Consider the following 22,064-nt stretch of genomic DNA (forward strand, 5'->3'; position numbering starts at 1 on the left):
ACTACTTTGAAGCGCAGGCACCACGAACCCAGAACCAGCTCGGGAACCTTGGATCACTCCATCCTCGCTCAAGCCCTTCGCCTTCTCACCGTCTTGCATGCCAGAACAGCTCCCGCACCATTTTGACCATGCTTGGTTGCGGACATCCTTGAGGAAAACTCATCACAAGCCGACCAACTGTCATGTAGTGAACAACAGCAGGAGATTGCAGCAAGACTTGTTTTTAGTAGGCAATCCAATCACGCCTCGGCTTGGTACCCTTCGTTTCCCCTTGGGCGTTTCACTTCGCTTGCGAGCAGAGATGGTAAGGATTTCATCAGCGAGTTTCGCGCTCTCGACCTTGCCAGGACGCCGCCACGGGACAATACCCTCGACGAGGGATATTCTCTCGGAAGGCACCCGAGACTCCGATAATCGATCTTGATGTCGCCAGAGTGAACTTCGAACACAACATACAGTCCACTCAACATCAGGTCAAGCCATTATGTCCTACGACTTTTTGCTGATAGTTTCAACCCGGTTTACCGCAGGCGTTCGATGCTTAACGCCGCTTACCAGAGCCCAAGGCACCTGCCATTCGGTGGGACGCTGGAGGAGACTTTGATCAGGGTGAATCAATCCAGAAGCACCGCCAGTGCTCCTCAGAAAGTAGAGCGATTAAGCAAGCCAGGATAACTGCTTCGCAATCGTCACGCAAGCTCGATACTCCGAGGACATTGCGCCGACGCTTCTCAAGATTTCAAAATTCATAAGTACAAGCGGTACCGAAGCAGGATTCGCTAGTTGACCTGGTCCTCGTGGAAGCTGGTGACAGCGGTAAAATCAAAGTGGCAAGGAGGACTAGTCCTGTGATATGCACACGACGATTATGTGAAACCACTGCGTCACCCAGCTATGTTGGAGGCTATGTTGGAAGAGGATGATTCAACCCATCTTGAAAGGTACCTCCCTGCCACTGGCACCACGTTGACTCTGGACACTGTTCTGTAGTACAGAGTGGTCTCGGACTTGCTTTGTTTCTGCGCCCCTGACCTCATTCGTCCGGGATGGCGACCGAGTTCCGGGTCTATTAGTAGCTCGCTTGATATCTCCGGATGTGGCGCGCTCTCCGGCTCTAGGACAGATGTGTAGTACGACGAGCGAGCAACAACAACATACTGCAGTGCAGTGCAGTAGTGTGTGATTGTCAGGGACCCCCGAGCAACATCTTTGACTAAGGCATAGTATAGTACTGCCCGATGAAACCACTCAACTCATTTTTGTTGAGCGAGCAAGAGTGAGACTTTCCACCCCGCAAAGTTAGTAGAGAGTAGCACTAACCTAGTAGAGCTTGCCCCTGTCTTAGCGGATGCCTCGGAGCCAATGAATCCGCCTTGGCCACGCGGGAGAGGAATCCGGATGTTTAGAGACGTCATCTATCCGACCACAAGCCCTGTCTTGACCTCATGTCCCGCGCGGCAATTCTGCTGTCAACCCACGATCTTGGTCCGGAGCCAGCCTCGCCTCTTTTCACAGCATCATCGACTTCCGTCAGTCGGCCCTTTCTCGCGCCCCCGCTTGCTGCCGCATTGGAAAGCATTTTCCACCCTCTCGTCGCTTGGACGGATCATGACGCCAGGGCTGCTTCGTTGAACCACAACCCTGCCTTCATGGCTCTCCATTGGGGCGTATCCTGCTTCCGAACCTCGGCGGCTCTGAAATATTGGATGCGGAAGCCCTAGCGGTAGGAAATCATTCAATATTGCGTACCTACATTAGCAATTCTGTGACATCTGTTTTGGGGCCTGAGGTCATTTGCTCGCCGCTAGCCCAGCCAGAAAATGTTTATATGCGTGGCTTGAGTCTTGCGAGGGACGGCGACAGCTCTTCCTGATAGTGCACGTTCTCTACACAAGCTCGCAATCATGAAGTCGGGCTCGATCGTCTTCCTCAGCCTCGGGGCTCTTGCAGCTGCCGCCCCCCAGGTCACGCTCACTCCACTCAGTGGTCCTATTCCTCCAGTTCGGAGTTCAGAGGTTACCGGACCGACGTCTCATGGACCTTTCTCGGGCACTCCTACCGTCACTGGAGCCTTGTCTCGTCCTGCGACTGCAATGTCCATAGCCCCAGCTGGTTCGCCTGTTGTCACATACACTAACGATAATGGCGACCTCCAAGCGACCTATATGCCGGTGCCATACCAACCTGCCGGTGGCCAAGGTCTCAACGGCACCACCCCATACTACCATCCGCTATCCGACTTCGACTACGAGTCACTCACTTTGGCCTTGTACCAAGAATGGATCGAGTTGGATCTTTTCCACAACGGTCTTGCTCGATTCTCGGTCCAGGACTTCGAGGCTGCAGGCCTTACGGCGGAGGATCGGTTCCTGATCGAATTCATGGCAGACCAAGAAGTCGGTCATGCGACTCTGTTGAGCAACATCCTGGGGCCTGCTGCGCCACCTCAGTGCACGTACAACGTAAGTTGACCCCTCCTACCATCTCTACGCCCGAAACTCTCACGTGTTCGTGATACACGATTTCAGCCTCGTCCCAACATCTGCGATACACGTACTGACTCTTTTCTCTTCAACAGTATCCGTACAACACTGTGCGAGAGTTCATCGACTTCTGCCAGAAGTTGACACGCTTTGGCGAGTCCGGCGTCTATGGGTTCCTTGGACACCTGGATTCTCGCGAATCCGCCACGCTTTTGCTCCAGTCCATCTCCACCGAAGCTAGACAACAACTCATCTTCCGCCAGTTCGACGGCCTCTTCCCCATGCCTGTCTGGTTCGAGGTTGGCGTGCCGCAGTCGTTCGCTTGTATGAGACCCTTTTAGTCGTTTTGTGGTGCTTTTTGACTGATTTTTGATAGGGACTTTGTTGGCACCTTATATCTCTAGTTGTCCGGCGAACACGACTCGCTTGGCTTGGCAAAACTTCCCTTCTCTGACGATCTTGAATCAGCCAAACCCTGCAAAGACGAACCCGAACTTGGGAACTCCTCAGCCGGCCACAGGCTCGAACCCCTTGAACAGCAGCGGCATTGCTGACAGTAATCGATGCATCCATGCCTCAGGAGAGTCATCAGATTGTGGCCCAGCCATCAGTCAAAACCGCTCCATTCCTCTGTCCTATCCCGGACGTCCGATTCATCTATCCTGGGGTAACGTCAACCAAACCGTGGGCCCAAACAACAGCTATGTCACGAGTCGCTCGCCTTTGGCTGACGCGCCTCGCTACGCGATGTTTTTGTCGCAACTCAATGCCACCTACGTCCCGCTCCTCAACATCAGCGGGAATACAGCCTCTGTCATCCAGCCGAACATGAGCACGTTTGCAGGAGATCCAGCAGTTAACGGCACAATTTTCATCTCAGTTGTCAGCCAGAATCCCTACGTGACACCTTTCAACGTCAGCATGGTGCTTCCATATGTTTGGGCAGGGCCTAGTTTATACCAGGCCGGTTAAGTGGGTGTGGATGTTGTTGAAGAGGGTTTGGGTAATGGGGTATGGGACATTGTCATAAGCAACAATTGAGCTTGAAAAGCGACAAGAGTTGCATTGTACGCCTTACCAGGAGCAAGTCAGAGATATAGCGACAAAAAATGCTTACAGGCGAATAGTAATAGTAAAGGATAATATCAGGACAATAGTATATTTGTACCCAAAGGTTTGGCTCATCAGTCATTTATTCGTCGATTATTCAGGTGTAATGGATATTGCCCTTGACAGATCACTTCTGAAGTGGCAGTATAATATATGTGCAGGTCATATCATATCACCCTCCCTGGCCCGGTTCCAGTCGTTGTCAAATCTGGCCCACCCGCCCATCTCTGGCTCTGCCTGCATCTTCATTTCATGCACGACGAAATCATAGGTCCCCTCACGGGGCTCCTGGCCCTGACACACATTGCCACCCATAGCGATGTTCAAGAGAACCACGAAATCAGCCATGCGTCTCGCCCCCTGCGGGATCGGAGCCTTCATGACAGCGCGGCCGTCAATCCACCACAGGAGCCGGCCCTGGCCGGACGCATCGTCCTGTTGCCACGCGAACTCGAAGCGCACCGGTCGGCCTTGTTGCATGCCCTGGACGAACGTGCCGACCACGCGGTGCTTGTTCTTGTCCTGGGGCGTGTAATAGCCCCAATGCAAGCACGAGTGATTGATGCCGTCGCCGTTCCAGGTCTCGGCAATATCGACCTCGCCATCCGTCGGCCACGCAAACGGCTCAAACGGCAGCAGCCAGAACGCGGGCCAGATGCCACCGGCGCAGGGCAGCGTCAGAGTCGCGATCAGGCTGCCGCGCGAACGAGCCAGGCGTTGTCGCGAGACCAGGCGTGCCGAGGTGAATTTCCTCGAAGGATTTGGGTTTCTAGGTTGTGCAATGGCGCGAAGGACCAGCAGATTGTTTGGGGTGCTAACAATATTGGGTCAGGAGCCTGAAGAGGGACATGGGGTGCGAGGGTCGACGCAACCCACCGACGTCGACTTACTAGAATGAGTTTGCTGCCTCGTCCGTATAGAACTGCTTCTCGTTGTTTCCCCAGCCGTTGTTGTTCCCCAGCTTATGCTCCCACTCGGCACCCACGGGAGTGGAAGGGTCGAAGTGAGGTTGCCAGTAGACTGCCGGTCCAGGATTGTTGGGCCGGGTGCTCTGAGGAACTGGCGGCGGCGCTTGTTGTTGGTATTGGTGTTGAAGCCCGCCCTGATTGTAAGGCTGCGGTGGCTGCCCGGAATACTGACTCTGCTGCTGTTGCTGGTATCCTTGGCCAGGATAGTTTGACTGTGATTGGGGAGGGGGCTGTTGCTGAGAATGTTCATTGAAGAGTCTCTGACCCTCTTGTTGCAAGTCCTTCAACTGTGCTTTCAGTGCCGAGAAGCTGCTTTTGAAAGGCATTGTGGCAATGCTCTCTGCGGCAAGTAGAAGGATGGATTATATAACAAGCTTGCTAGCTTCAACACTGAGGCAGAGACTTCCGTTGAAGCTGGGGTTTGGTCCGGAGGCTTGCGGGATTACGTCTTTGCCTGGTGACCTAGATATTCAGAGATATATACGAGTGCTCTACTTCAAAACAAGTGCGGCGATATCAGCTCACAAAATGCTGGTACAAGCTAACAAGTGGTGAATAAGATGAGGATGGATGTAGTTGATCGATATACGTACCGTTGTCCCATTGTACCATTGTTGTACGTGCTCTCGGCGCCAAATACTTCGGTGTAAAATTGTTCCGTCTCCGCCTGCGGACCCAAGTGAATTCAACGGAGGATATTGTGACAATAATGATGATATTAATTGTACTATCAGAGTACCTGTTACAAGGTGTTTCTTCGACCTCGACAACTTCCTTTAACCGTTTCGTTTCCATATCCATCTATAAGTCTCTGACAATGGACGACTACTGAAATCCAATCAAGCATGATCCCTCCATACCTCCGCATAAATCCAGACCTTTCCTTCATCATTCCTCAATATCCATCGCAGTCTAGCTTCTCCCATCCATCAGTCTCGACACCAGCTCCTGGACGACTTTGACGTCCTGCTGGCCTGGAATAATGATCCTGTTGAGCTTCCCCAGGTCGACCTACCAACTCCAATACTGATGCCGCACGCGAATGCCCCGCGCGCTATATCATATTCATCCGCCATCTTCCCCAACACCGCTTCGATACATTGAACTCTCCTTTCGACTGTGCTCCTCGCACGTCTCCTTCTCTTTTCCGTACTGTCGGTTTTGGAATACCTGGGTTCCTCCATGTTCAGACGCACAAGCAAGTCCTTTCTGGGCTGGAGTTGTTTGAGGATTGATAACGCGTGGTTACGTGTCATCCCTTCCCATCCATATTTCTTCGTTACTGTCACCACGAACGCCGAAAGAGAGGCAAATGCTGTGATATTGCCGAGGGTTGCCAGGGTCCAGCGCGCCGGTTGCTGAGTGAATGTCGGATACTGAACCATCTGCGCGGTGATGAATTGCGAAAGAGGGCTTGGCTTCCGCGCGGAAGACGCTGTTTTGCTACCTGTCGTCGATCTCCTCGCGAACCTCGCAGAACCGTGTCCATCTTTTCTTCCCAGATATGATTCGTCGAAATGGTGCTTGCGCAGTTGCAGTTTCCGGCCGTTGATGTTGACTATCCTGGTGTTCTGTATTCGCTCCAATTTGCTGCTATGCTCTTCGTCGGCAGAGTGATATGCTCGCATCCAAATCGCTCGTTCGCCCTCTATTCCTCTACCTGGTGGTGCTGGCACTATGACGTGCGTCGAGGTTTGGTTTGTTGAGCAAGATGCCCGAGGCTGGCCCAACCATCCCCACGTGGCGGTGGTTCCATGCAATTGTCTTTCGGCTCGTCCAAGAAGTTGTGAGAGTGTTTCCTTTCTACTTTCACTGTATCGTGCTCCAGGGTCGTTGACAACGATCATATATTGCTGAATGTCTTGCAGAATCATTTCCCAGAAGATCTTTGGGCCGTCGGAGCCATAGACGTCGGCAAATTTCCATAGGCTCGGCCAGAATTTGTTATATGTACCGTGGGTGCAGAGCCGGGGTGCGGGCTGCTTTGGAGGCCAGCATGGTTCACACCGACATGATACAAAGATTGAGCTCCAAGCCTTGTCGACCTGCGATTCGATGTTGCTGCTGTATGGCTGCAACACACTGGGCTCAATATGGACCGGTTGTTCAGCCTGTTGGAATGTGCTGCTTCTCTTTTGTGGGAACCAGCTGAAAATGCTATGCTTTGATGTCTTCTGGCTGGCTGTTGCTTTGGGTCTGAACCTGATGCTGCTGGTCGGCATGCTGAAGCGGTCATCCACGTGTATGCTGGCCGTCCACGGAAACATGGCCCCCGATATTCCTGAGTCGAAAGGCAAGTTTGGAAGTGGTGCTTGCAGAACCATGCTGAAATGGCGTGCTGAAGCAGTCACTGGTGTCTGGAAGTAGGGGTCTGACCTGGCGAACGAGGTTTTGCTTCTATGCTGCTGCTGACGATGACTTTAGAAACAGCTTCCCATATCTCAGACGAGGCTCCAGAGTAAAGTGATCCTACCACAGATTGATTGACAATGATGAAGAAAGAGAACTACTGGTGGTGTTTTCAAAGCCGACAAGAGCGTCTTTTGTTTCTGAGGAACCATCCTTTGACAAAGCAACACCTTGGAGTCGAACCATGGTACTGGGACAAGTGGCTCACTCTGGCTGGCTGACCCTTGAGACTCCAGAGGACCGTTAAACCTTCTGCATGGTGGGCGCCCCCAGGTGAGGACCTCTGAATCGAACAAGGTCACAATGTCAACGGTGTGTACTCTGACCCTAACTGTTGCTGCTAGTGAGTACGAGTTGGAAACCGCCCTCAAGTCCAAATTAGCCAGTTGTGTCGAATAAACGCAGTCCACCAGCATTATCAACGCCCTGAATGGAAGACTACGCTTTGAAACCGGTGCCCGCACGCCTGTTAGTTCATGAAGCCATGGCAGTCTGGTAAAGTCGCCGCTCGGGCGCTAAACATGCTCTAGCAACTATCTGAAGAATTCGTACACGAGGTCTATCAGAGCCTCTACAGACAGCTCAGAGCCGCTTACTACTCCTCAGAAATTTCAACAAGCGCCTCCTCCACTCCGTCCCCCTCTCCGTCTCTCTCCTGCTCAGCAATCTGGTCGGCCCGCAGGAGCCCCCAGCGCTTCAGAACTGCGGCCTCAGCCTCCGCCCGAACACGCGTCCTCTCCTCCTTGGTAAACCCATCCGGGTCACCGCCGTCGCTGTCCTCTTCCTCCTCCTTGTCCCCCGGCCCGACCTCCCACGCCTCTTTCTTGGGCGCCCCAGCCATGCCCTCGGTGAGGAGGTATGGCTCGCGGAAGACGAGCGCCCTCAACGACTGGATGGCCCCTTTGATTGTCACGCACGTAGGGCAGCACAGCTTCTGGCTCCCCCAGGGCGTCTCGGTGGAGACATTGCACCAGGTTTGGTCCGAGTCGATGTATTTTTGACAGTAATTGTACATGGCCAATTTGCAGGACACGCATTGGAACTTGAAGCACATTTTGCCGGTCTCTTGTTTGTCTGACAGTGAATAAAGCGCTCGAAGGTGTCCTTAGGAAGTGTTCTTGGAGGAAGTTCGGCCGCGGCTCGACTTTTTGAATTGCACAGGGGATGCTTCAAACGGATGGCAAAAGGGTAGGGAGTCTAGCTTCGGATGGTAGGTGTCGGCTCGAGGTTTCGCAAGATGCGCTGCTGTCGTGACTCTGCTCTCGAAAGAAGCTGCGCTGGATCGATGAAACAAGAACAGCTCCTCGCAATGCTCCTTGGACAGGATTTCTCGAGTATGTGTTGGATTGACTCTGAGTAAAGGAATTTGGTTTGTTTGGCCTGTTTACTCGGCTCTCTCACGCAAGGAAGGACAGGGAGGAGAGCAAGTGGACGTGATGATACACTGACACTGACACGAATGTGGCGTATGGTGTATGGTCGGTAGTGGCTGTCCTGTGGTTTAATTTGGATCAACGAAGTTGATTGCGCAGGAGGAGTTGGTCAACGGTATGCTGGGCGGGTTTCTCAAAGGGCTGTAAGACGTATGAGCGTGTCTCGGAACGGAACCGTACAGCTTTGTTTTATGCAACTGCTAACGTGTGATAGATGTGGTGAGAGAGGTAGACGAGGGTGGCAGTGCTGGAGAGGATGGAAGGACCGGTGTTGGGACTCCTGTGTTGAGCTTCTGTCCTGATGCTCACGTGTTAGCAAAGGGTCAGGCAGGACACAGGGCCTGTGAGCACATGTACCCAACCGAGTTCAGTGAGAGTCTCTGTTTTCAACGGTCTTTGACAGGGCCATGATTCCCGTCCACGGTGAGCTTACCAGCAACTATCTTTGTGCTGTCAAATGAATGATCTAGCAGCAAGGAAGCAAACAATACGATGTGATATTGGGAAGAACAGGCACAGAGAGAAAGGGAAGAACGGGATTAGAGGATGGACTGCACAAGAACAGCGCCCAAGTCATCTGGATGCGTGCTGAATTCACACTATGCCGACGAGGTTAGAGCAAACGCAGCCGACGACGACAATGATAAAGACGTTGCGCCAGAACTGCTGTCGCCATGACGATGAGCGGTATCTTGAATCAGATGGCGCAGGAGAAGGACCTATGAAGTGTCTGGCAGCCATGATCATTCATGTGCATCCTGGGACTGTTCATTGTGGTATCAATACGGCTACAGGGGATTCAAATCCAGGCTGGATGGCTTGCGAAGCCGTCTGTGGAATGGTTATAATCAGGGAACAAATCTTTACCTGAGTCTGTTCCGTTCCACTGCTCTCAGGTGTTGCATTTCAGGATCGCCTTTGGGGTTTCTACCGCATATTGATATTGTCCGGGGTATCTGAGGCGGGTGGAAACTACAAGGACAGATTTGAGAGATGCTCGATGCATGTATATGGCCGTAATGAATTCATCTTGCAATGAGCAGGAACAGAGGAATGCTCATAGACCCCCAATATGTAGCATAAGTAGAAAGGGGCATACTAAATAAGAAGTCCCAGTTGATGATCGGGTCGTCTAACATTTCAGGTCTAAACCGTGAGCAGCCCCGTGCCATGCCAGCCTGACGTGGCTGACGAGGCTGACGAGGCTGAGAGTGTTGTGGCGTATTATGTGACAATTGGCACATGCCTGTGGCGCCATGGTCTCCAAGTCTCTGCCACATCTCAACCGCCATAGTTGTTGGAGCCTCCCTCATACCATCTTCATCTCTTCCTCTCATCGTGATTCTCTATACTGTGTCATCATGGCTAGCTGTATTGTCCTCATGGTGTGTCCCAAGTAAACAAAGTATACTTTCCGAAGCCTCTTCCACTCAACTTTCGGCCTCTTGCGTCCACGAAACATCATCATGGCCGAAGTCGAGAACCACTTTACCGTCTTCATCCGTCTCCCCTTCAACCGAGGCGAGTTCATCGATCCTCCTCCTGTAGCATGGTCCGCTGCGAAAGAGCGCGCTCTATGGGACATCTTATCTCGACAAGCCAAGGGCAACGAGATCGACTGGAGGTCACTGTCGGAAAGATTCGAGGTCACTCAGCCTTTCCTCTTGCAGCAAGCGGCATGGCTCTACGAGAGACAGCTGTCCCAGGTGCGAGCTCAGATGCGTCGTGTAGGTAACAGACAATCTGCCACACCCTCACCGGCGCCTGGATCGACGACAGCAAGCATGGTCGGTGGACAGACGATGAAACGAGCCGGCAGCGGCGGATCACGTGTGCCCTCCCGTCTATCTACCCAGGCCCTTGGAAGTCCAGCGACCGGAGCCGGAGGAGACAGTACTCCAGGGACACCTGCTAAGAGCAGATCATCGCTCCCGTTCCGCAACCCCTCCGGTGCTGGTGCTGCCGTTGCCTCCCAGACCAGAGCTATGCCGGGCACGTCCAGGCCCATATCTCGACAGTCATTCAAGGACCCCGATGCTCCAGCATATGTATCACAGTCCAGACGGGGAAGTATTCAGCATCAACTCTCAAGATCGCCAGGCCAAACGAGGACGGTGCAGCCCCAATCCTCGGATTCCGAGGATGAGATGACCCAATCGCGCATCACTGCCCGCCGGCCAAATCCCTCATCCGTCCACCGGCGAGCCCTGTCTCTCCGCAAAGACCTACAGCCCCAGCGTGGCAGTCCTGCAAACACCAGCCATTTGAATGCTCCGCGAACACAAGCCTCGGATGATGAGGATGACAACGACGACGATGCACCTTCCTTCCTTCCCTTCGCCACGCCTCTATCAGAAACCAAAGGCCGTCCATCGTCGTTTTCGCATCAAGACCCAAGCGCAACCTTGCGAGGCGCACCCAATATCCAACCAGCCACTACGTCACAATCAACAGCCATGTGGCGTATGGCATCTGAACGCGTTGATTCTCCAACAATCGAGCCACCAACTCCTGTGCAAACTCACCGACCTCAATCTCGGGGCCTGCCACCATCAACATCTTTACCTTCTGCAGTCACACAAGCACAGACACAGGGATCATCACAAGTACAAGCATTCAGACAATCCAAGCCTGCAACATCCGATCAGCCGCCATCGGTCGTGGCTGAGCGTCGTTTGACAACGCCTAACCCGAACCCCCTATCCCCTCCGCATCGTGCGCTCATGCAGTCTTCGCCACGGGGCCATATAGGTCCAGGCTCGGACACGTCGCCTAGTATGGGCTCGTCCTTCTCTGACTTAGACGATGCGAGTGTGACGCAGAGCGCACTGGAAGAGGCCCTCCTCAGCGGGATGGGCAACACGACCATGACGATACCTGGCGGCGGTGGCGTTGCCGGGAGAGTGAGCGGGATTAGTCAAGCTCTCAGGAGTCGATACTTTGAGGCTCGGGGAGATGGGCAGCAAAGAGGAGGTGGAGGTGGAGGGGTCAGTGAGAGGTAGAATCGTCGAGCCGTGAGAAAGAGGCTGATATTCTCTGCTTTGTGGTTCAGCGTATCTTGGTGAATGATAGTCGGCAATCAGCTCGCAGCTCGAATACTCGGTCGAGAAGGGAATAACGTCTTACAGAATGTCCTACGCCGTTTGACGAAGTTGCCCAACCATTGGTTTCCTTCTATCGGCCTTCCAGCAAAGAGGTCTACGATGATGAAGGGCCCAAGGACAAGCTAGGTAAAGCGGTATGATGTCCCATGGCAAGCAAGCCACAAGTCGAGCAGTCGAGCAACCAAAGATCAGAATTAATATATACGTAAGCCAATACCGAAGTGATGGTAATACTGCTTGCACACATTGGCCCAATCCTGTACTTGCTCCATGACCAATAAACAACGTACATGTTCCTCAAACCGTCATCCTTAACATACACACGAGGAAGTGAAAAGCATAAAGTAGGTACTTTACAGAAAAGGTCCATCCAAAACAACCCAACCAACCTACACGTCATCTCTCATCCCCAAGTCCACGGGAGCCCTTTTGGCCTTACTCGAGCCAAACCTGCTGGGAACCACCTGCGAGCCAGGGTCCATGGCATGTCCCCAACCCCGGACGCCGCGCCTCTTGTGCTTGTCCACATGTCTGGCCCGATCGGGATCGGCCTTCATGTACTCGACCACACGCTGTGCGGCGACACGTCGTTTTTTGAGTCCATCGTCCACGTCTGCAGTAGGATTGGTCGTCTGCCACTGTTGGAACAAAGTGCATGTGTTGGAGACCGAGTCAGGGATTTGGATCTGAGCCAGCTCGTCCGGCCGCTCGAGCAGCATAATACCCAGTCCCGCGCTCAGGTGCCATGCGACATGGCAGTGGAAAGGCCACACGCCCGGGTTGTCCTGCTCGTACTGCAGCACCATATATGTCGGGTTGGTCTGATTCGCGCCGGCCCATAGCATACGGACGTCCCGTCGCTGCGGGTTCGACGGGTTGGTAATGGTGCCGTCCCACGTGCCAAAGCCTTCCGCTAGAACTTGGAAGTCGTGCCCATGGATGTGCATGGGATGAGGCGCGGGGCTGTTGTTGATGACAATGATCCGCACAGTGCCGTTGGTGCCCATATTGTAGATCTGGCGTTCTACTGGGAGAGAGGCAGCTTGTGCTTGCAGGCCGGCGAACAGAATGGGAGCGTCTAGATTGCCCATGTAGGATACGCCGTCAATCGTCCAGTGAAAAGCCCCTGTACTGTTGGTCGCAATGCCGATAGTTAGAGTGATTGTGGTATCAGCCTGGGCGGCTGCGATGGCGTACGCAGGCACGGTGCTGCCGAGCGGGTCGTTGGCGCACATCAAGTTGGCGGGCACGGCGGCTCCTGTACTGGTGGGCGCAACGGTGGGATCGATGCCGGAATAGTAGATGATGGCTCGACCATCAGGACCATTAGTTTCACCACATCCGGGGGAGTTGTGAGCACGGAGCCAGTAGGATCCCGGGGTAGCATTGGCCGTGACGAGCACGTCCACACGCTGGCCGACGCCGATAGTGACGAATTCTGCTTGATATGGCTGGACAGGCACGAAGTCATTGGCGATGACAGTCATTGTATGGCCGTCGACGGAGATGGTCTCAAAGGCAGATGCTCCGGTGTTGACAAACCGGAGCCGATGTGTCTTGCCTGGTTGAAACTCGTACGATGCAAATGGGACCACACTGCAAGGCTTGCCGTCGGTCACATTGGCACAAGGATATTGGCCGACACCGCCGACAAGATTTGAGTCCGAGAAGGGCCGGAAGGGCGGTCCACCGCTGGTTGGGCTCAAGACGAGGTCGACGATATGGTTGTAAGTATCGTGAAACCAATCGGTCACCAAGATTGGGCCCAAGTCCACATCATAATCACTCTCATGGGGGCCATGAATGACAATCGGCCCATGGACACCTGCAGTGTATTGTGCCGAATAATGGCTGTGATACCACGAGGTACCATATTCATCGGCACGGAATCGGTAGGTAAAATTGGAGCCGGGGACGATAGGGCATTGTGAAACTGTGCTGACGCCGTCGAAGTACGGTGTGCCGGGTTGATTCAAGCCATGCCAATGCATCGTGGTCAGATCTTCAGGACCATAGATGTCATTGTAGACGTTGACTTCGATCCTGAAATCTCTCAGAAATTGCAGCCACAGGCTCTGTCCGACTTCTTACCAGTCGCCCCAATTCGCCTCGATCAACGGACCGGGATACTGCCCATTGACGACTATCGTAGGCACTTGCACCCCATCAGGCGCCAGTGTCGCCCGAGAAATAGTGAAGTTATAGTATCTTGTAGCGCCTGCTCCAGTCAGTCTCGTTGCAATATCAGCGACGTATCACCCACCAGTGTCGGGCATATCTTTCTGCGGGTGAGATCCAGTGACAGTTTTATCGGACCACGGACAGTCGCCTCCCTAGAGAATCAGTGCATAGTTCGTCTTGACGGACGGTAACACTTACTCCCATCCATTTGTCCAGATTCCCAAGGACGCCTCTGGTTAGTGCAGTACCCAGAAGGGCAGCACGAAGTACTGGTTTCATGTCTGAATTTCAGCGAGCCGGAAGGAGCAATAGAGGGAGCACCGGATAGATTCGGTCTGTGCAACATTGGGAAAATACCTCTCGTCTTATATCAACACCGAGTCAGATCTGGCCTCCAATGCTGTCTTAGGTACAGTCAGACCGGCCGGCGATCCAGCAAGAGACATTTATAGACAGTGGTCAGTGGTCACCAAGCCTGCAGCAATCACCACTCTCGAGGAATGCGGCTGAGGCAGACTCTCGTATTTGAGGAAATAAACGGTTGAGGGTGAACTCGGCCATCCTCCCAGCATTCACCACGGAAATCTTGTCCATGTCATCTTTCAAATCGACGAAGAAACATCGCACAAGATGTAAACATCCTGACCCAGCCCCAGGGTTGCAACAACACGGTCGTAAGGTCTCTAGCAGGAGTGACGAGCGTCAACGATGTACTTGGGTACTTGGCAGTTGGAATGTCTGGCATGTTTTCGTGGAGACGTCGGTGGTGCAAACGAACGAGGCCAGGCAAGTCCGTAAGACTGGATATAGTGCGACATTGCATTTCCCAGGGGAGAAGTTGACAAAGCCACCGCGACTGCTGGCCAGATGTCAGATAATAGTAGGAAGAGAACTCAACAGCCTGCCACACTTACGGGTCGTAGATGTTGGCTGATTGTCAGCTATAAGGGCCCCAGGTCCTCATCCTGGGAGCTGAACGACTCTGGGATATCAGAGATGGACAAAGATCCAGCAAGGTTATCATGACAGGCCTGCCCCAGGTCCGTCTCACGCGAGGCCGTCTACATGATCGACAGCTCGTGGGAAACGGAAACGGAAACGGAAACTTGAGGTAGGTGTGTATTACCTAAGTACCTGCGGAGTGACGACATGGTCAGCATGTAAGAGTAATCCTTCGCGTCCGGAAGGATTTCTCACACTCCCGGTATGGGAGCCTGAAGGAGGCATCTGAAGGCCAGCGGAAGGAAGATATCAGTTCGTAGTCCTACAGATTCTGTGGTCATGCCATAGCGGACTTTTCTCCACAGACACCCCATTGGACAATAGTCAGCGTCGGTTCCTGGCGGCTGAGTGCGAGAAGGAGCTGATCTCGCAGCATCGATAGCAGCCTGACTGTCCAATCTGGGAAGCATTACAGAAGACAGAGCGTCCCTCGTTGTTCTGGAATGTGAGGAAGTCGACAGCAAGGCCGATCATTCCGGGGGTACTTTTATACAATTATATGTCACATGTCGGCAGGATGAGATCTCCTTGACCTGGTTATATCTTTTCCGGCGAGCATAAAGTCCGCTTCTTCATCTCCCACCTGCCAAGACGGTTTCAGAGCGAATTCAGATTGTTGTGATGCTCCGGCACAATCACTGACCATGGACAGTAACGGCAGTCCCAGACAGGGGAACACTGATCATACTCTTGGGACATAGTCAGTGCCGAAAGACACACCGCTGGACAAAAGCGTTGAATCTGAGCCTCGCCATCTAGTAGACAGCATGTCGACATGAGGAACTCAACCGCGCCGAGCCTGTCCACCATGTAGTCGCCCCGACTGGCAACCGTTAAGAAGCTGGGGCTAGTGCCTCCGGCAAAGAGGCTTGCTCAGGGCGATCCCCCTGATGCTCATATGCGGGAGCTATGACTCACGCCCATTCTTTGGGGTGTTTGAGGATTTCCATCAGCTCCTTTTCTTTCTCATAGTTCTGATCTGACTCTTCATCCGCGGTCTCTTGTACGCCAGTGCCGCAGACGGGATGCATATATTCCCACCGAGCGGTCAGTGGCAGACTCATCAATATACTTTCAACTCGCGCGCCAGGGGTGCGAAGTCCGAAGCTAGTGCCTCGGTCATTGATGAGGTTGAATTCGACGTATCTGCCTCGTCGGATCTGTTGCCACAGCTTTTGTTCAGGCAAGTACGGCATATCCTTGCGCCTCTTGATGATTGGTAGATATGCGGGCAAGAACGATTCGAGACTGCTGACCACGAATTGGAAAATGTCTTCTTGTGGATTTTTCGAAGTGGGTTGAGCAGTTGCGTCCAAGTCATCGAAGAAGATACCGCCGATCCCTCGTGATTCGTTTCGATGGGGTATTCTGAAATACTCGTCGCACCACTTTTTGAATCTTGGATAATAGTCCTTGTCATGCTTGTCACAAGCAGCCTTGATAGTCTTGTGGAAATGTGCTGCATCTTCCTCGAACAGATAGGAAGGTGTCAGGTCTGTGCCGCCTCCAAACCACCAGTTTTGCTGCGATGTGCCCGTTGCATTGATGGGGTCTCGAGGGTCGGAGGTTTCGAAGTATCGATAGTTCAGGTGGACGGTGGGTGCCATAGGATTATGCGGATGAAGAACAAGAGAGATTCCTGCTGCAAAGAAATTCAACGTTTCCACATCTGAGTCGACAAAAGATTTATGGTCCGCGCGCATTTTTTCGATAGCAGGACGAGGCAGCTCGCCATAGACAATGCTGGTGTTGACGCCGGCCTTTTCGAATACGTTCCCGTCTTGAAGTACACAGGACGTTCCGCCTCCACCGTGCGGTCTCGCCCATTCGTCACGTTTGAACTTGCTACCATCAATGTTCTCCAAAGCAAATACTATGCGGTTCTGATGCTCCTGGATCAAAGCCTCCATTCGCAGGCGCATGGGCGACTTGCGTGTGATTTTAGTCCTTCTCTTGGTGACCTCATCGACTTCGGCCAACGACACTTGTTGCACAGGCGGTGAATCATTCGCGGCAACATGCCCGGGCTGCACGAGATAGATAGACACGCCGACCAAGACAGCGCCGAGGGACGTGACTAGATACGGATGCCATATCGTTCGACGAGACTGCGGAAACGAGGCCAAAGAGGGGGACGTTCGAGTAGAGCTAGTTGTATAGGAGCGAGGGCATAATGAAGACTGTCGTCGAGGAACTGCGGCTCCGAATCTCGTCGCATGCATGGCTCGAAAAGAGCCCCATGATGGTCTGGAGAAAGACATGGTTGTCCGAGACTTCCCCTTGATCCCCAACGAAACGAGTGTCGGTGACGATGTCAATACATTTTCGGCATAAAAAGGAGGGTAGGGCAGAAATTATGGCAGTCATTGGGATATATAAAAAGCCACGACCTATTAGTTAGGTAGTTTCACCGGGTTAAGGCTGGATCTTGAGGGCGTTCTCGTCTCCTGCGCGGAGCGGGATATGTCTCCACCGACACGTGACGGCACTCGCTCACACCACCAAACACGTGTAGCAACGCATTGCCACTCTACCTCTCTGGCCATAGCATTGTCAATGGACACTGTAGCTCAGAGCCTTGCAGGAGCGAATTAAGACTGCGGCAGCCATGACGGTGTCACCAGGCTAGATCGCAACAAAGCCCGGGTACAAAGGCGTCAGTTTGAGCTTACATTCCAGTTCGCTTGTGATCAATGCGCCTCATGCCGTTCTTAGCATAATGACGTTGTCCACAGTCATTTTATATAACGGCAACGTTCAATGGTCGTCAACAGCTACCTGATGATTGGACTCATCAGCAGCCTTGATCAGAGCCAATCTCTTGACGCTGGCCAGTGCCACCTGACAGCCAATAGTAGTGGTCCCTTCCTATCACGCTGGTCTTAGAGAGAGTACGGCGCAGTTCAGGTACAGCGAGGTGCAAGCTCCGGACGCTGGGAATCGTTGCTGGGAATCTCTCGGTTTCAGACGAACTGTGGGACAGAGTCCCATCTGCTCCTCCGTACTACTATTACTCACCCGTGACCTGCACTAGTACGACTGACGACTGACCGCGGGTTGTTGCGCCCGCACCTGCGCCCGCGCCCGCGCCTGCCCACCGCTTGACGACTCCGCCGCCGCCGCCGCCTGGAACCTCATCTCCTACACCGACCAGCCATCCTCGCTCATCCATTCCATCTTCACCACAATCCACCTTTGGCCTTATTCTCGAGTCCTTGTATCTCGGCCCAGACAAGAAAGTACCCTACAACAAAGTTCTGATAACATCCTCCATCATGCGTTCCAAGTTCAAGGACGAACATCCCTTCGAGAAGCGCAAGGCAGAAGCCGAACGCATTCGCCAGAAGTACGCCGACCGCATCCCTGTAAGGCTCACAATATCTTGTCTTGATGGCACGCGAGACGATTCCCCTTGCTAACTATCTTTTAGGTCATCTGTGAGAAGGTCGAGAAATCCGACATTGCCACCATCGATAAGAAGAAGTACCTCGTCCCTGCAGACCTGACCGTCGGCCAATTCGTCTATGTTATTCGCAAGCGAATCAAGCTTAGCCCGGAGAAAGCCATCTTCATCTTCGTCGATGAAGTCCTGCCTCCTACTGCCGCGCTCATGAGCAGTATCTACGAAGAGCACAAGGATGAAGACGGTTTTCTATACATCACGTATGTGGAGCCCCGCCTTCTATTGTGATCGTTGCACAGACTAATAAACTATCAGTTACTCCGGTGAAAACACCTTTGGCGAATCCTGAGCGAGCGAGAGTCTTCGGAACCATGCATACGCGTTGATACCGCCAAAGGACCTCACGATGTACTGACTCGACCATCGGGACAATGATCTTTGCTTAATGCCGGCGTTGGACTGTCCACATTTCTTTCCCAGAAGCTGAAGCATACACGAAAGGAGAGACTTGAGTTGAATTGCAAGTGAGACATTAGTGACGAGCTGAGGAGCTCTCGAACGCTGGATACTGGCGGGACTCATGTTTCCTCAATGAACAATGCCGATGTCCTTTCTCCTGATGCTGAGAGATGTTGCTGCTGTCGTTTCTGTGGCCCTGCTTGAACTTGCAAGAAGATAGCTGGACTCGGTGCTGGTGTTCGACTCGTGTTCGACTCGTGTCCTCTGGGCCTGACCATCAACATGTGCTGGACTCTGTAGCAGAACATTAGGACAGGTTTTCAAACTACGACCATTGCCCCGGCCATGCTATGTCCTAATTCTCACGTAGCACACCCCATCTATGTCCTGATACATTTGGCTGTTCTGTTCCGTGCTGCGCTCGTTGTTGTTTGCGTCATTCGATGGCAGCCTGATGGGGCCGGCCCCCAGTGCGGGTCACGTGCATGAACAGCCAGCAGTACGGGGCTTGCAGTCCAGTAGTGGCAGATGCAACCACAGTGCAACCGTCAGGTACCTTATCTCATCCCCGCCATTTTGTATTCCTGTTGCTCCTCAACCTTACCATCTACCATCTACCGCAGTGACTTATCTTGTTGCAATGCAGGGATCGAAGGTTTACATCTTGATGAATGTCCGCCTGGGCATATTGGGCTAAGATCCGTGTTCCACAATGCGACGCATTTCCCATCGAGCATCTCTTGTCCCGCCTGGGAAGTTTTGATGCCACTCTCAATGCATTTATGGATCAGGTCCTGCGGTTCTCTCTATGGTTCCTCCACACAAACACAAGGGATGTCCTGTCCTTCCTAGCCGAAGTCTATCGTGCATCTCAATGAGCAAGATTCACCTCCGTCCTCTCGAGTTGCTCTTGTCATTACAGAACCGTAGCACTACAATCGACATTCCAATTCCACTTCGCATACTACCCCAGCCACGAGAGACCGTCAAAGAACATCATTGATACCATAGGTGAGCCGGGAAGAGGATCTCGAAATGTGGCTGGCTTCGTACAACGGCTCTACGTCAAGACCATCAACCGTTGAAGATCATTCTGCCGGCAAATCCTTGTTGATCCTGCAGATTCTACGGACTGCGGCTTATCATTGCGCTTGATTGACCTCGATATCGCAACAGTCAATCTACGGACATCGAAGCCTCGACCGAGAAGTCGTCAAGGCGACCGAGACATGCAGGGTTGTGCCGTCCCATGATTCATCACGGTGCTGTTTGGCCAATACTCCTGCACATACTATTTTCATCTACATGTAGCCAAGCTTCTGGACCTCTTGACTTGCTACTGCCCCAGACAGTTCCCAACGTCTCCTCAACAGAGTGCAGCATGCACAGAATGCTCAGGATTGCCGTGGTCTATTCTGATATTGTCGTTTGTTTCTAGTGGATGATCCCCGACAGTTGCTACGGACCTGAGTGAGTTCGTGCATCTCCGACGCCCGACCCCAGTCAGGGATCTATCGCCATGAGGAAGCTCGACGATCGACGAGTGCCGGCTGTTGTTGACGAGCGCAGATCAGGGCAAGGCCAACGCCGGCGTACATAAACCTCTGCAAGTCCACCCCCTCGTTGGTTATCCCTGAAGCCATCTCAATCTTCTTGAGACTACTCATCCCTTAACCATGTGTCAAATCGAGGTTCTTGCTCGCGCGGTCAGCGCACAGACGGAGATTCTGACCAAGTCATGGCATGCGAACGAATTTCACGGGCTCGCATCACCCGAAGGTCGGCGCACCACCATCCCCCCTCTTGATGAGACGGGCGAGGAGGCGAGAAATCAACTCATTACGACTTTGAGAGAACTGGAGCAGCTTGTCCTTGGGCCCAAGGATACCATGCAGACTCTCTATTACAAGGTAAGCCTGCTCGTCTTGCGGATCGACGGTCGTTTCTTTACTGAAGCGCATCATAGAGTGCCGAAGCGGGAGTAGTGCAGGCTCTTTGCAGCCTGCAAGTTCCAAGATATGTTCCTTTGGAGGGATCGATCTCTTACGCCGATTTGTCGGCGAAAGTTGGCGTTTCGGCGGACCGTCTCAAACATCTTGTTCGGATTGCCGCCGTGTGCTCCAACTATCTTGCCGAAACCGAGACAGGAGAAGTTAAACACAGCAACAATTCGATCATCTGGCAACTGGACCCTTTGATGGCGAACGGCATGGAAGTGATGCTTGATCATCTACCGAGTGCATCGTTCCGACTGGGTGACGTGTGCACTGAGGATCCGACTGACGAGAAGGAGGCCGTGTGCGGCTTCAGCCTGGCACGCAACCAGCCACTTTATGAATACCTGGAGAGCAATCCTGACCAAGGTCGCCGATTTGCAGCACATATGCGCGCTCAAGCCGCGCAGCAAGGTGACGCGGCGATTCAGGGGTGCTATGACTGGCACTCGCTCCAAGGGAAGACGTTGGTTGATGTAAGTACTCACACATACGGCTTGTTTTGACCCATTGACCAACCATTGTGGCATAGTGTGGTGGCTCGTTTGGCTCTGTGGCTACTGCGATTGTGCGCAAAGAACCTGGTATCCGATGCGTCGTGCAGGATCTTCCGAAAGTGGTCAACTCGGCCGTCACCGCTACGCTCAAGGACCCTAACTTCCCGCACGAGTCGGTCAGTTTCCAGGCACATTCGTTTCTGGAACCTCAGCCGACGGTGGCCGATGTGTATCTCTTCCGCATGGTCTTCCACAATTGGTGTGATGCGGGGGCTCGTCGAATTGTGCAAGCGCTGCGACCAGCACTGCGCCCTGGAGCCCGTGTGATCTGTGTTGAATATGTAATGCCGCCCATGGGGTCGGGACCGATTTACGCGGAGCTGGCCACGCGCAGACTGGACAATGTCATGTTCTCCCTCATGAAAGGCAAGGTGCGGGAGTTGAGCGAGTTCAAGCAGCTCTTTGAATCCGCCGAACCCAACCTGGTGTTCAAAAGCTTCAAGCCTGGCCAGTTGCGGGCGACCCACGACCCCAGGTGTCACTCTGTTCTGGAATGGGTGTACGAGCCTAAAGGCACGGTGAACAATGAGGGAGGGATGGCTGAACATCTTGAGAATGTCTCGACTGCTTGATGCAAGCTGGTGGCTTATCCGAAGGGATGACTGGTGACCTCCATCACGGAAAGGCTTGCAGAGGTTGAAAAGGGATGTTGGTACGCATGTACGTATCTTGATTACTGTCAATGACTACGTAATTCCGATTTGCGGCCTATAGCTACAAATCATGGACGATATCTCATCTACTGGTACGTAGTACCGCTCGCTCATTTGGAGGTAGTGACTCCATACCGAACGGAACGGGCATAAATTGATGTGATGGTGACCATATATAAGGTACCTTGAAGGGTGATTTTGTGTGTCTTACTCATACGTTGCACGGCTTGGTACTAATCCTCGAAATATTCTCTCACTGCCCCGATGAACAGGCTGATCCCGCTTTGCAGATCGGTCATCGGTCATCA

The 22,064-nt window shown here is 53.0% G+C and overlaps 9 protein-coding genes across 9 annotated transcripts; 4 read left to right on the top strand and 5 right to left on the bottom strand.

Annotated features, from left to right (window-relative positions):
- Nucleotides 1-1,904: 1,904 nt before the first annotated feature.
- On the top strand, nucleotides 1,905-3,455 carry A1O1_05778 (uncharacterized protein; the record flags this gene model as incomplete). The annotated part of the gene is made up of 3 exons (XM_007726662.1): nucleotides 1,905-2,462; nucleotides 2,579-2,807; nucleotides 2,860-3,455. 3 exons carry the CDS (start codon nucleotides 1,905-1,907, stop codon nucleotides 3,453-3,455), a joined length of 1,383 nt encoding a protein of 460 aa, XP_007724852.1.
- A 300-nt stretch (nucleotides 3,456-3,755) lies between these two features.
- On the bottom strand, nucleotides 3,756-4,887 carry A1O1_05779 (uncharacterized protein; the record flags this gene model as incomplete). The annotated part of the gene is made up of 2 exons (XM_007726663.1): nucleotides 3,756-4,407; nucleotides 4,484-4,887. 2 exons carry the CDS (start codon nucleotides 4,885-4,887, stop codon nucleotides 3,756-3,758), a joined length of 1,056 nt encoding a protein of 351 aa, XP_007724853.1.
- Nucleotides 4,888-5,473: 586 nt separating this feature from the next.
- A1O1_05780 (uncharacterized protein) lies at nucleotides 5,474-6,783 on the bottom strand (the record flags this gene model as incomplete). The annotated part of the gene is made up of 2 exons (XM_007726664.1): nucleotides 5,474-5,535; nucleotides 5,577-6,783. The coding sequence occupies 2 exons, from the start codon at nucleotides 6,781-6,783 to the stop codon at nucleotides 5,474-5,476; spliced, it is 1,269 nt and encodes a 422-aa protein (XP_007724854.1).
- Nucleotides 6,784-7,565: 782 nt separating this feature from the next.
- Nucleotides 7,566-8,024, bottom strand: A1O1_05781 (uncharacterized protein; the record flags this gene model as incomplete). The annotated part of the gene is made up of 1 exon (XM_007726665.1): nucleotides 7,566-8,024. The coding sequence occupies one exon, from the start codon at nucleotides 8,022-8,024 to the stop codon at nucleotides 7,566-7,568; it is 459 nt and encodes a 152-aa protein (XP_007724855.1).
- A 1,845-nt stretch (nucleotides 8,025-9,869) lies between these two features.
- Nucleotides 9,870-11,405, top strand: A1O1_05782 (uncharacterized protein; the record flags this gene model as incomplete). The annotated part of the gene is made up of 1 exon (XM_007726666.1): nucleotides 9,870-11,405. The coding sequence occupies one exon, from the start codon at nucleotides 9,870-9,872 to the stop codon at nucleotides 11,403-11,405; it is 1,536 nt and encodes a 511-aa protein (XP_007724856.1).
- A 491-nt stretch (nucleotides 11,406-11,896) lies between these two features.
- A1O1_05783 (uncharacterized protein) lies at nucleotides 11,897-13,967 on the bottom strand (the record flags this gene model as incomplete). The annotated part of the gene is made up of 4 exons (XM_007726667.1): nucleotides 11,897-13,550; nucleotides 13,599-13,728; nucleotides 13,771-13,840; nucleotides 13,887-13,967. 4 exons carry the CDS (start codon nucleotides 13,965-13,967, stop codon nucleotides 11,897-11,899), a joined length of 1,935 nt encoding a protein of 644 aa, XP_007724857.1.
- Nucleotides 13,968-15,604: 1,637 nt separating this feature from the next.
- Nucleotides 15,605-16,951, bottom strand: A1O1_05784 (coproporphyrinogen III oxidase; the record flags this gene model as incomplete). Its single annotated transcript, XM_007726668.1, has 1 exon — nucleotides 15,605-16,951. One exon carries the CDS (start codon nucleotides 16,949-16,951, stop codon nucleotides 15,605-15,607), a length of 1,347 nt encoding a protein of 448 aa, XP_007724858.1.
- Nucleotides 16,952-17,965: 1,014 nt separating this feature from the next.
- Nucleotides 17,966-18,381, top strand: A1O1_05785 (GABA(A) receptor-associated protein (autophagy-like protein 8); the record flags this gene model as incomplete). Its single annotated transcript, XM_007726669.1, has 2 exons — nucleotides 17,966-18,055; nucleotides 18,121-18,381. The coding sequence occupies 2 exons, from the start codon at nucleotides 17,966-17,968 to the stop codon at nucleotides 18,379-18,381; spliced, it is 351 nt and encodes a 116-aa protein (XP_007724859.1).
- Nucleotides 18,382-20,228: 1,847 nt separating this feature from the next.
- A1O1_05786 (uncharacterized protein) lies at nucleotides 20,229-21,675 on the top strand (the record flags this gene model as incomplete). The annotated part of the gene is made up of 3 exons (XM_007726670.1): nucleotides 20,229-20,462; nucleotides 20,519-21,022; nucleotides 21,079-21,675. The coding sequence occupies 3 exons, from the start codon at nucleotides 20,229-20,231 to the stop codon at nucleotides 21,673-21,675; spliced, it is 1,335 nt and encodes a 444-aa protein (XP_007724860.1).
- Nucleotides 21,676-22,064: the final 389 nt, after the last annotated feature.

Source organism: Capronia coronata (assembly GCF_000585585.1).
Source record: "Capronia coronata CBS 617.96 chromosome Unknown acBCG-supercont1.5, whole genome shotgun sequence".
NCBI classification, from domain to species: domain Eukaryota; kingdom Fungi; phylum Ascomycota; class Eurotiomycetes; order Chaetothyriales; family Herpotrichiellaceae; genus Capronia; species Capronia coronata.